The 13,612-nt window shown below is 37.3% G+C and overlaps 1 protein-coding gene across 2 annotated transcripts in view; it reads right to left on the bottom strand.

Moving 5' to 3' along the window:
- Nucleotides 1–13,612, bottom strand: part of LOC107673126 (activin receptor type-2A-like) — a 49,123-nt gene that overhangs the window by 20,759 nt on the left and 14,752 nt on the right. The window contains exons 2-3 of one of the 2 annotated variants that reach the window (XM_016466599.1): nucleotides 7,605–7,815; nucleotides 5,006–5,157 (exon numbers count right to left, since the gene is read on the bottom strand). In XM_016466599.1, the coding sequence (XP_016322085.1) occupies nucleotides 5,006–5,157; nucleotides 7,605–7,815 (363 nt within the window). The remainder of the gene's footprint in view (nucleotides 1–5,005; nucleotides 5,158–7,604; nucleotides 7,816–13,612) is intronic. The other variant, XM_016466600.1, reaches the window with a different exon arrangement.

Genomic DNA, 13,612 nt, shown 5'->3' with positions numbered 1-13,612 from the left:
TACTGTGAAATAATATTATAACTTATAATCCCAAAAAATCTTTTTTAATATATTTGAATATATAATTTATTCCTGTGATGGCAAAGCTAAATTTTCAGCAATCATTACATGACGTGATATGATCCTTCAGAAATCATTCTAATATGCTTATTTGGTACCAAAGAAACATTTCTCATTATTAATGTTGAAAACAGTTGTGCTGCTAAATATTTTTGTATTTTTCACAGAAATCTTTGATGAATAGAAAGTCAAAAGTGGTTAAAAAAATCTTTACTGTATCTTTTGAAAAAAACAAAACAAAAAATAAAACAGCAACAAGAACAACAAAAACAACTTACTGAACCCAAACTTTGGAACCAAAGCGTATATGACTAAGAATAACTGGGAATTGATTTTGAAAACGTTCACACAAGACACATTCCTATATTCTGTTATGAGCACTATTTACATTTAGTCTTCTGTCAGTTGTTTTAGCCATGCAAATAAATCAAACAAATAAGGAAATATTTTGAAGGATTTCTCACATGTGCATATGACAGTTTTCATGTATACAAATATGCTTGCTTATTGTATTCTACCAGTTACGACTGTTACAATATACTGACATGATATAGGTCATGACGTTTTTACAGATACCTATTTTGATCACTATATTTCTTAAATTATGAAGGGAACATTTCCAATTTCTCTGTAAATGAAAAAGCAAAGTAACAAAGTAATCAAAATCAGATTTCCTAAATGCATAAAAAGTCCACATTCTAAACTTTTATTAAAGCTTTTATATGTATAAAAATAAATAGATAATAAAACAAGTAGATAAATAAAATAAAAGGTTAATTGTATCAGGCACAACAAGCTGTTAATTATCAGTCCAGAAATATTGTAATTGTCTTCCTAATACATATATGCTATTTTGGAAACCCACACTATTACGATCTCTATTGGCTTAATAAGTGACATGAATGTAAAAAGGAATGACATCAGCATTTGACAGAATGACTTCAGCTTCCATTAGCATTACTAAGCAGAACCTCAGATGAGAGTTTGCTCCTAATTCCCTCAAGAGGAACACAACAGATGACGGATGTGAAGTCTAGCACACACCTTCTATACGCCGCATTAACGAGATACACAGTGTACGTTGAGAATCTCTCACTGCATACTTATTTTATGTCCCACACCTTTTGAACTCGCTAATTGCATTTTTTTCACAGCAGCCTTGAAACAAGGTTGGTTTGATTCCCTGAAGGCTGCTGACAGATTCTGCCTTATGCAAACAGATTTATTCCAAAGCACATGCTTCTATGCAAATGCAAATTCCCGTTAAGAGCGGTTCAATGGAACTGCACGAGTGTGCGCTTGAGGGAGAATAGCACACATGCTTAGTCAGTGCACACGGTGGCCCTTGGTTTCTCTGCATCTAGTGCCAGAGATCGGATTGGGCCGTGGCTGCTGGCCAGAGATGCAGTGATCCCTTGCTCTTATGTTATGGCAGAGTTTTTCCCATTCGCCTGGGCTGACCACCGGACCATGTGCGTGACCCACCCGGTCGAACTTCAGCTGAACCCGTATTAGCTTCGGTCCAGCAGAGAGAGATCTCATTCATGATGCCATTTCTTCTCTCTCGTGCCAGCTATGGACTTGGAAGTGGGTTAAGGACTCTGGATTAATCCACAAGCACAAGAAAAAAAAAACACAGACATCCACCCCCAACAAACCCACTCTCATCCAACCCTACTCCACCCTTGCCCCACTCAGCCGGCAGAATGGTCACACGCAGCCATGGGGCATGAAAGTACCCGGTCACAAGGTCATAAAAAGCACACAGCTCCATGCTCGCAGAAAGCGAATTCTGAGAAACTACAGTGCGCTTTGTGCAACTCTTCATGTCACTGTGGGTTTTTGCATTTCATATCAAGATCATTCCATATGGAGTGAGTGTCAGTGCTGGAAATAGACCCATTACGTAAGCACGAGTGAGAACCCCCCCGCCACACACACACACACCCCCACCTCCTCTGCTACTGAAGTACTGAAGACTCTTATACCCACTGCATTTGCACCGATACCGACAGTTGTAGTGTCAAAACTCATCAGGCGGAGCGCAACCAGTAACTGCACGCAACTAAATCGGGCCATGTTTTCAAGAGACCGTGGGCAGATAATAAATCACGATTGCTGAAACGTACAACTGCCACCCTGCAGGGAGCTGAAAGCACTGGACCAGTAGATTAGAACCGCTGGGTCTGTATTCGCTGACATGCCTCCATCCCTCATTTAGTTAAGAGGATGTTGATGTCAGTGTTTACTCAGAAGAGATAAAGCGACCAGATCAGCCTCGGTAATCTAAAAGACACGGTCATCTCTGGGGCTGCGAGAGCACGTTATGCTGTTGAAAGCCCAAAGACAGCAAAGCAAACTGATGTCTTCTATATGATATGCGCCACGATCTTCTAAATGTTTCATTTTAGGATGGATGGATGAACGCCAAACAGCTCTGAGTTGCCAAATTACAGAATCGCTCAATATAGATGGCTGTTCAGAAGCCCTGCTCATGTTCAGTTTATGTATTTTGAGGATCTACTGCAGCGGATGAAGATGGTTCAAAATCGGTAATGTTACGCTTAGACATTTCAGAAGAGAAACAATGTAAAACTGAAGTACTGCTATTTATTCAATCACTCTGTTCCCAAACGCTCATAAAAATTCAACATTACAGCTGATTCAGCCTTACAATTTGGTTTAACGATGCTAAACTAAGTAGTAGGCCTACTTTTTGTAAAATATAAAGTTGCCTTCCATTTTTATGTACAACAAAACTGATGGGAACGTATGGTTTACTTAAAGGTAAGAATAATAATTAAAAAAACAGATGCGTTTCTGCCTCTAAAACACCTTGCAAACATTCTGATAACTTTTACAGCTACTCCATGATTATTTTCAAAAAAAGATATGAATACGAGTCAATGTACAGAGTAACTAACAGAGCTTTTGTCAGTGGTGATTTGGTGGCTGGGTCAAGATAAGCATATCTTTTTATCAAAGAAATATAAAATTATCTGAACAAAATGAATGAATAAATCCAAGTCCCTAACATCTTTTGATTAAAAGCAAATCTGTAATTTGATATTTCCGAATCAATTGTTAAATTCAAGGTAAAACTATAGAAAGAAGGCACAATGAACTAACTGGAATTCAAAAGCTAAATTGCACACCCATGAGATACTATCAAACTAAAATAGCTCACAGAAACGAACCTTATCAATTTCACTTTCTTAAAAGGATATTGAAAACAGACCAAAAAACATGCAGAACCAACTTCAGCTGCAATATTCCAACAGGAAATAATAATGAACATTTACACCATAACACACCATAACACTTTAGAAAACCAGTACCTAAAGCCAGTTAATTTAATATAAACATAATAACATTGATAAAGGATTTTAAATATCATAACACACAGTAATAGAGAAAGTGCATACATTGTAAGTGGTCTTCCTAATGTGCATGATTTAATGAAAGTTTTTCATTAAAGTCCATAAATAACATGTAGCACACAACACTGATGTACAGACTCTACATGCACTTTACAGTTACACAGCACATATGCATTGAATTGTGGCAAAAAAAAGATTGCAACACAAATAATTCAGGAAATGAAACACATTGAAGAAAAAAAAAAAAAGCTACAATGGAGAGGAAAAAGCAGTGAGCCCGTTATGATTTTTGAAATGAACAGTCATGAAAAACGGCTGAGAGGTTCTTCGAGGTAACTGATGATAGGGCTGGGCGATATGTCAAAAATACCTTATCGCTAATCGCCTTTAAAAATATCACGATATCCGATAATATCATCTACCTAAGCACCACCTCCACCACACCCTGCCCCCGCCAAGACAACATTGCCGACATGCACCATAAACGCACACCATGTTCAGTTTGGTCTTAATTATTGCCAAAAAGTTTGGTTTTACTTTTCTTAGTTTGTGATTGTAAGAATGATAAATGCATGTTGATGTCATATAATAATGCCTTAAAATATGCCTTAAATAAAATATGCCTATTTTCCGACGTTTCCTTTCTTTTTGTAATTATCGCCTGTGTAGACATTTCATGATGGTAAGTTTAATTTCCTTGATTATAACAATTGCAGCGTTGTTTTTAAACTTGTAGTCAAGCTATAACGTATTTGATATTTATCATGTATGACTAAAATCATGCAGGGATTAAAAACTAATTCTGAGCAAAAAACGTAAAGTTTTTTTTCCCCTTTCTGGTAGCCTAGTTCGGAGGTCTCTTTTGGCCCGTTTTTAACTAAATAAAAGTAACTGCTTTATTTATTTAGAAGCAGGTCCATTCGAATGTGTAAGAATGCGAGAAAGAGAGCTCAGTCCAGTGTTTGAGTATATAAGAGGCGGCTTTTGTGCGTGCGCTTTGTGTGTGTGTGTGTGTGTGTGTGTGTGTGCAGCACAGAAAACATTGCGCGAGTGCAGAAGTGAGTTCTATTTCGTTTTCCTGCAGTTGAATCTTTTGAAATCACAATAAATGTGCATACAGAAATCGAGAAGCAGGATCTAAATGTAATTTTATAACAAGTAATTTGATTCCTGACCTTACGCATCTGATCTGATTTACGAAATTGGAATAGCTTTTCGATTCCCAACCCTCCTACTAAATTATTTAATTCTTGCATGCAAAAAGACCTGTATGGTGATTATGGGGCTATGTAAAATATTTTTTGCAACTTACTAGGTTTATCATTTGTCATTTTTTCCCAATAATGTCGATAATCGTCTGTTACCTGACTGTTGACATCGACATCGCGATACTTACGACATCGTCGATATATACGATAATATCGTCATATCGCCCAGCCCTAATTGATGATTTTGATAATGAGGTTATGAGCTAATACAGGTTATGTGGAGGCAAAGACAGAGGGTTTCTCACTGACAGCACAATTACATCAGAGGAAGGGGTATAACTGAAGAACTTCCAATACCCTTAAAGACTTTGCTGTTTGTGTCGCTGAGGGGAGCCTTACTCTGAACTGGCTGCATGTCAGGGTTATAGAAGAATTTCTCGTTGCACATGTTGCCCTCGCAGCAGCAGAAGAACACATCCGGGTCCTCCTTCTTCTCAACACACTCAGTGCTGTAAGATAAAGATCAAGCAGATCTGTCAGCTCACAACTGTTGTTCTTTTATGAACATTTGCAGAATTATTTCAATTTGACATACTAGTAGAACCAAATACAACAGTACATTTTTCCAACCACTGAAACTTCTAGGGGACAACATATTTTCAATGTTTCATCAGTTCACCAAAAAACACAACAAAAGTGCACAACAGTACATATTGATTACATTTAATTAATTTGATTAATTAAATATGTTATGAAATTAATTTGATTTTAAAACAATGAAAAAAGATTGATCGGCAGCACTATTTTTTCTGAATCATAAAAATTATTTTGGCAATAAAATAAAGATGGCATTACATTTGGAGATAATTAAGACATGCATGCTGCAAGGTTTATTTGGATTTTGCTCGGGTTAGAGAGCAAACAAACGGATAAATACACATGGGCGGAAAAAGCCTGTGCCAAAGAGATACTTTTTCAAATCTGGCAGCCCAGATCAAAGCAGAGCTCTCAGGTTGGCTTAAAGAAGATAAACAAAGCTTAGCAGCACACCAATAATCCTTAAAATACACACACACAGGTGCAAATGAACAAATAAGAGGGGAATGGATGACATTCCAGAGGCATTTAGTCAGAAAAGTGAGTCCGTTCCTGCTAGCGACGCACACGTGCCATTAAGCGTTTGCAATACTTGCCTAGCTACCTAAGGACTTGACATGGCAGTGCAATGTGCATGAAAAAAAAACATAAATCCTTCCAACGAATGAGGTAAACGGGTTCAGCAGCATGTTAGGACAAGAGAAGTGCTGCTGCCTTTGCACGCTATCAAAACACCTTCGTTCAGGAGAAACACTTCCTGATCTGCCAGCAGTGCTACCTGTTGCATAGGGGCAGATGCGCTGATAAAACTGTTTTTAATATCTCCCCTATTATGGATGGAGGTTACAAGGTTCACAACCAAACCTCGACATGGAAACATGTTTACACAAGCCTTTATCTGAAATACTGTGAAATCTTGAGAAGGAAGTATTTGGTTAAATTAATGTGTGGAGTTATCTCTCTGTAATGTACATAGAATTGACCATGGACAATTTAGACCATTTAGGCAATTTTGAAGTTAAAAAATGCTTTAAAAAAAAAAAAAAAAAGCATACACGTTTTATTTTTAGCATAGACATTTGAGGTTGGTACAGTTTTAAAGTTTTTTTGTTTTTTTGAAAGAAGTCTCACCAAGGCTGAATTTATTTGATCAAAAATACCGTAAAAACAGAAATGTTGTGAAATAATATTACAATTTTAAGTCTTCAGTGTCAAATGATTCTTTAGAAATGATTCTAATATGCTGATTTGCCGCTCAAAAAAACAACATCTTATTAAGGTTAAAAACAGTTGCCGAGTTTTTTTTTCCCAGGGATTGATGAACAAAGTTTAAAAGAACAGCATTTTTGAAACTCGATATTCAGAGGGAAATATGTGATGTTACTACAGAACCTGACACTTAAAATGATGTTGATTAACAATGACAGAGGTCAAAAAGCCTCATACTAGGAATGTTCATTTCGGTTATTTTTACTAACCGACAACCGACACTCGTTAACCGATTGTTAACCGTTAACCGACAAAGATTATTTTAAATTAGAATTGACCAGCGGAGAAAAACATAATAAAGCTAGGCTATATATATATATACAGGGTGCATTTGCCGGGGGGGATGGGGGGATTTCCCCCCCTCTGGTCTATGCATCCCTGCCTCTGCTGAAAGTGAGTTCTTTACTCACTTTCTCTATATAATTTATTCGTTGTTTGAATAACCGTGGAAATGAAATCATTACAATTAATAGGCCGAACGTACAATGCTTTTATTAAACTGTGATCAAGTTAAATACAGTTTCCGTCGTATTAAAAACATTTCATAAAAAGTTTTCAAAAGCATCCCCCACTGTTTTTTTCCCAAATCGCACCCCACTTTTTCACACCACTGTGTATATATATATATATATATATATATATATGCATAGCATATTTTAACCATGCAGCAAACCTTTTTAAATATTTTGATAAATTACAGAAAAAATTAATAATTAAATGACTTTTTAAACCGTTTAACTGATTGTATTAATCGGTCAAAATTCTTACGGTTAAAATGAACATCCCTACCTCATACACTGCTGGATTACCAGTTTGAATTATTCTAATAAATTCAGTGAATTCGTCAGAGCAAGCACTGAATAAAGTTAATTAAAGTTTAAACCCTCAATGGTCCACATTATGACAATGAATAATAAAAAAAAAACTATAAAACTGTTACATCCAATTTTTTGAATGAATATATCAATTTTAAAAACGACCAGTCAATTAATCAGAAATGGGCCTTTTTTCCTCCCCACTTTAGTTACTTGTTTCAGACTATCTTGGTTTCTTGGTAATGTCAAACAGGCGTAAAACCCCTAGAGATTACCTGTCATAGCAGTTGACATCATCAAGCCAGCAGCCTTGCTTTACTATTTCAACCAATCCTGACACATTTCGCCAAGTTGCGAAGCAATGAAGCCTCTTGTCCTTCTCGCCCACGCAAGACTCAATACTGCTGCGATTTCCTCGGTTCTCCGAGCTGGGGTTGTAGTTGTAGAACACACACTCTTGTGTCTCTGATCGGCCGAGAATGGCACCTGGAAAAGAAAACCACAGGGGAGGCCGGTTAAGACATGGACTGCCTGCAGTGAGAGAGGAGACCTGCTTCATTGATCACTCACAAGACTTTACACTCAACCCAAAGTATAAAGCACAAACCACAACCAGCAGTCACAGATTGGCAGCTGAATATCAATCGAAGATGATATATATTGGAGGTTTATAACAGATATAAAAGTGGTTTAATATAACCAAAAAAAGTGAGATCCACAGATGGGACTTAAATATTGTTTGCAGAAGCTAATTCACAGGCAACCATATGGCTTAAAAAAAAAACACTAGCAAGAGTTGTGGTTAACCAAAACAACAACCGTAAAGTAGTGAGCATGATTAACACAGAAGGGCTCTAAAACAGGATGTGGTGGAGGGCGGTTTCCCAACTTCGTCCTGAAACAACCGCAACTCCGATTGTGTTTGAGTATGGCACTGAAGTAATGTGATGAGTGTTGTGAAATTATGCAAAACACACACCGTGTCATCCCCATCACTTAAGAGACAAGACAAAAAAAATGTCATGAACAAAACAAACAGCAAATAGTGGAATCAGATTTTTACTTCACAAGTTGCTAAGCTTGTTCAAAGACACTATGAATCTTGTGCAGGTTGAGCAGACTTAGTCTCCATCTGAACGTTTACAAAAGATGCGCTCTTGCGCTCCAAAACATTTTGACGGAGCGTAACAGAATAGAACGGAAAGTCAAGAGTTAGAAACACTAGTTTGGCGGCAATCTTGCATCTATGGGAACCTCTGTGATCCAGACATTTTGCAATGCTTGATCTGATGTTATATTGCAGCACAAGGAACAGTTTACACTTTGGGCCAGGTATTTGAGGACTGGTTGCACAGGTTTAGTGGCGTCACCATGCTAGGTACAGTTGAATGGAACAGAAAACAATACACATACACTGCAATAAAGCAATTACAGGAACATTCTTCACATGTCACAAACGGCACTTTTGTATGCTCCAAAAATTCTTAAGCCACTTCTTTCAAGAAAAACAATTAAGTGTGTGCATTCCATGACCACATATACGGCATCTTCAGTCCAAAAATGTCATTGCACGTCATTGTTTTTATTACCACAATGACAACAGAAATGGCTCATTAACACCTAATGTACGCGTGTATGCATGTGCGCATAGCACAAACCAGTGCTTCCAGCATCACTATTTAGGAGTGGCACAGTGAAATAAACAAACTAAATATTACATAAAATAAAACACACACTACTGTTAAAAAGCTCGAGGTAAAGTTTTACTTTTTGAAAGAAATTAACACATTTATTCAGGAAGGATGCATTACATTGACCATAAGAGACAGTAAACATATTTAACAAAAATCCATATTTTACAAAAGGTTGTAATTTCAAATAAATACTGATAGTTTATGTAGTTTATGCAACTATAATTTTATGTAATTTTGTATCATGGTTTTCACAAAAATATTAGGCAGCACAACTGTTTTCAATCTGTCTCACCCCACTCTTCTTGTCAGTCAGCTCGACTCACTCTCCTCGATGGAGAAACGAAATCTGATCTGTGATGCAACTGTCGTTCAACTGCATTGAGCAGCCGCGTTCAGTTTTTAATTGTAGTGTCTGTTCTTTTACTGAACTAAATGATTTTTATTACTATAAAAAATCAAAACGACGGGGGAGGTGGGTGACGCGGTGGGCAAGTGACATAACCGGTGTTGCGGCTTAACACCGGTATCACCGTCAATCGCAGCAAGCCTAATTAGAATGATTTCTAAAGCATCATGCTACAATGGTAGTGCATATATGTAAGTACATGCAAAATGAATGGTGTGGTTCTTTTACATGAATTAGACTAAACTGAATCTTGGACAATCACAGAAAAACTTATTTTACTGGAAAAGCTTGGAAGACAGATTTGACAAATGAACTGAACTGAATTTCCCTATTACTACAACTGAAAGTAGGTTAATGTGTCCGATTCGAAAATATATGTTATTGAACTGTTACTGTTATGTGTAATTTTTACATTTGACAAAATGTAAATCAGTCTATACTAAATGACTGTGCATAAACATCTGCAACAAGTTTCGTTTTATTCACTAACAATTTAATAAAATGAAACAACAAAAATTTGTTGGAGAAAATGGGTATTGTTACTGTTTATCACACTACAAAAACAAAATCCTGAAGGAAAATTATTTTGGGGAGAATTAATTTGCTAATTGCCCTTAGTCGGGATAAATCCTCAGGATTTGTTCAAGAGACACAAGTCACCGTTATTGGGATTAGAAGGAAATCTGCTAGAATCACTGTCACATCAAGGTAGAGAAAGACGGCGGTGCAAAGGATGCACATTAATGATCACCAGAGGAAGAATTACATTTACTCCTTTTAAATAACAAATGGAGCACCAATGCCAATTGCTCCAATGCCTTCAGCATCTGTTAGGAAACATCTAGAATAAATTAAAAACTAATTACAAGTGGCAAACATAAGGGAATTACTCACCTGCCCTCAACACTAACAAGGAGATGGCTCAATAAATCTTTGACCCACATTCTACAACTGCTCTTTCTGACAACAGCTCTTGCCCCTTCGCTGAGCTGCTCTCGGTTTTTAATATGAGACACTGGGATACACAGACTCCTCTGAGTCAGCAGGGTTATATGAGGTAAAATGACAGGGTGAATATATAGAGCTGGTAGAAGAGGCAGCTTAAAAACACTCTGAACACAGCCCATGAATGACAGCCAACACAGTGAGTGAACAGACCGTACGCCGTAATGTTAATGGATCACTTATGGTGGTTTCCTACACAAAACAAACTTGATGACCAACAATTTGCCTCCACATTAGAAACAAAGGTTTTTTGAAAGGTTTAGAAGTGGGCTGCTGATGGCATATTTGAAGTTCCTCATGCTTGCATTTTCCATCTCTGACACATTTAAACTCTTAGCATAGATAGAAAGACAGATTACAGATTACACATAACTGCATTAGTGTACATTTGGATTCAGGTACATTTGTAATGTATATACAGTAGGGAAGTAATATCTGTGACCAATAACGAACATGCTTCTATAATGCATCCGTTTCCACCCTGTGGTGAAAATCAAGATTTTAATGTCGTTTACTTCTCTGTCTGGTGTTTTTAATAGGCATAAAGACAAAACATGATCAAAAACATCAGTCAACACTATTGTTAAGCATTTTCTCCTTAAAACTGCAGCGCACCAAAGACCGTTTCAAAAATGTGGTTTGAAAAAGCCTCGTTTTCTACCGTCACAAACACATGCCAGTCCCGTCAACTTGCTGGAACATGGTTTGTGTAACGTTAGCAACACATTATTAGCTGTTTGACAACACAATCAAGCCAAAGGCTAATGTTATCAATTACTGTTACGAATTTTAGAGTGATCCAAAGAGCATCTTGTGCTTTAATGGAAGAACCACCTCTGACCAACTGTACAAAGTTTCACAAGATCAATGTCACAAATTAGATTATTTGCTTAGTGACCTAGAAGTGCAGAATGTGAAATAGTTCTTCCTTTTATGTCATAATGCTTCAGTTTTTAAACTTGTGCTTAACAAATGACTTACTGTGTGAGAGAGCGAGACAATACACCCAATTTCCTATCAGACACTGCTCAATGTTTAATTAATTCGCTATATAACTGTTTGTTATTCCTCTTGCTCTAATCGTACACTTCAGCAATAAAGAGAACTTCTGTATAGGGCTGTGACGTGATAACCGACCACCACGGTTGTCTACTGCCACCGGCAATAGTGCACGTGACGTCACGCACTCTATAACAAGCATAATACGAATTTTATTTAGACTATAAGTCTATGGTAGCCTAATTCACAAATTACCTCAAACGACATACATGGAGTTTCCTTTAGATTGGCAGTTTTGAGCGCAGGAAAATACAGTTTATTCTACATTCAGCAAATTAATTTTGTGTTGGGCGATGGACCTTGTTGGGCCCCGGCAATAGTGCACATGACGTCACGCACTCTATAACAAGCATAATACGAATTTTATTTAGACTATAAGTCTATGGTAGCCTAATTCACAAATTACCTCAAACGACATACATGGAGTTTCCTTTAGATTGGCAGTTTTGAGCGCAGGAAAATACAGTTTATTCTACATTCAGCAAATTAATTTTGTGTTGGGCGATGGACCTTGTTGGGAAACCGAATACTACATCGCCGATCTGGAGCCATCTACATTCATGTCACCCATCGCGTTTGTACAAGTGTCTTCAAGTTCCCGTGATCGCAAACGCCTGGCTGGTCAGGTTTGGTGAGGCTTTCTCCAAACTGGCCAAATACAAACGAGACAGCGATAAATGAAAGATGTTAACAAGAAATGTGGCAACGATTCCTATTTCTTGGGGATTTGTCATGTCGTGTCGTGCCGCATCCAGTGTAGCATCACTGATTATAATGAGTTTTATAGTATTTTTTTGTGTCGCGCCGCACCTCTCGCGTCCGGTAGACAGGCCAGCGATAAATGGAAGATGTTAACAAGAAATGTGGGAATGATTCCTATTTCAAAAAGAGTGCGTGCAGACGAGGAGTTAATGCACTTACTTGGCGGCGGAACAGTGAACCGTGTCTACACTGGACGCGACACTGCCATGTCGCAACAGGTTGAGTCTGTCTACACAGGACGAGTCTGTCTACACAGGACATTTGAACTTTGTGTCAGTACCTCATAAACAGGACGAGGCAGTTTACTGTTGTGGATTTGTCATGTCGTGTCGTGCCGCATCCAGTGTAGCATCACTGATTATAATGAGTTTTATAGTATTTTTTTGTGTCGCGCCGCACCTCTCGCGTCCGGTAGACAGGGTATATTTAACTTTCTTATTTAGGCTACTTTCTTGTTTAACTGTATTATTTCTTTGATGTTTATTTTAGTGTTTTGCAGGCTGCGTGTTCACTGACAGAAGTGATAAAATAAACACACGTTTGTTAATAGATGATTGAGCCTCATTTACTATTTGTGTTTCAAAATTATAGGCCTATATATGAAGAGTTAATTTGCAAAAACCGATAACTCCATTTGTATTTTTTTTCAGAAATCACGTTTTTTTTATTGTGCATTCCAAGTAATATCAATAAAACTGCAGTTGGGTTGTTTTGATTAAGTAATAATAACTTAAAAAAATACAGGTAATTTACAAAATTAAAGTTAATTGAAAGAATTTTTTTTTTTTTTACATATTAAAAGTTTGTTTTATAGCAAATGCAGATAACTCCAACAGTGTTTTTTTTGGCAAAAGCAGATAACTCCACATTTCATGTTTTAGAGTTTAAAAAAACACTTGTTTAATCTTTGTAATATTTTCAGATGACAATGTAGATGCCTGACAAACGTTGTTGATGTGATCATAAACTGTATGTATGTGATTACACGCAATACACAGAGCTTTTCCCTCACCATTGTAACGCGCTGCTTTTGCAAGGTTCCGTTAAAAACGTTTGAACGCTGAAGAAAAACCCTGAAGAAGATATCACAGGTTCATCAAATTATCCAACCTCAATCACTTTTGGTCAGCTTTGACGAAACTCCTCTCAGCTAGCACATCTTTTCAAAGTGAAAGTAGCCTTGTGACCTGACCTGAATACAGATTCGCTAAAATGGACTTATCGGCTTCTGTTCAAAAACAACAAGGGCGCTTGTCGGCTTCTGCAGTAAAACGTGAACCTGCGATGCCTTGAAAGTGGACAAAACGTGTTTAGGGTTCAGATCGCGCTATATGTGGAGAATAATGCACGGCAATCA

This window comes from Sinocyclocheilus anshuiensis, unplaced genomic scaffold, assembly GCF_001515605.1.
Source record: "Sinocyclocheilus anshuiensis isolate Anshui unplaced genomic scaffold, SAMN03320099.WGS_v1.1 scaffold496, whole genome shotgun sequence".
Taxonomy (NCBI): Eukaryota; Metazoa; Chordata; class Actinopteri; order Cypriniformes; family Cyprinidae; genus Sinocyclocheilus; species Sinocyclocheilus anshuiensis.
This window is presented reverse-complemented; position numbering and strand designations above follow the sequence as displayed.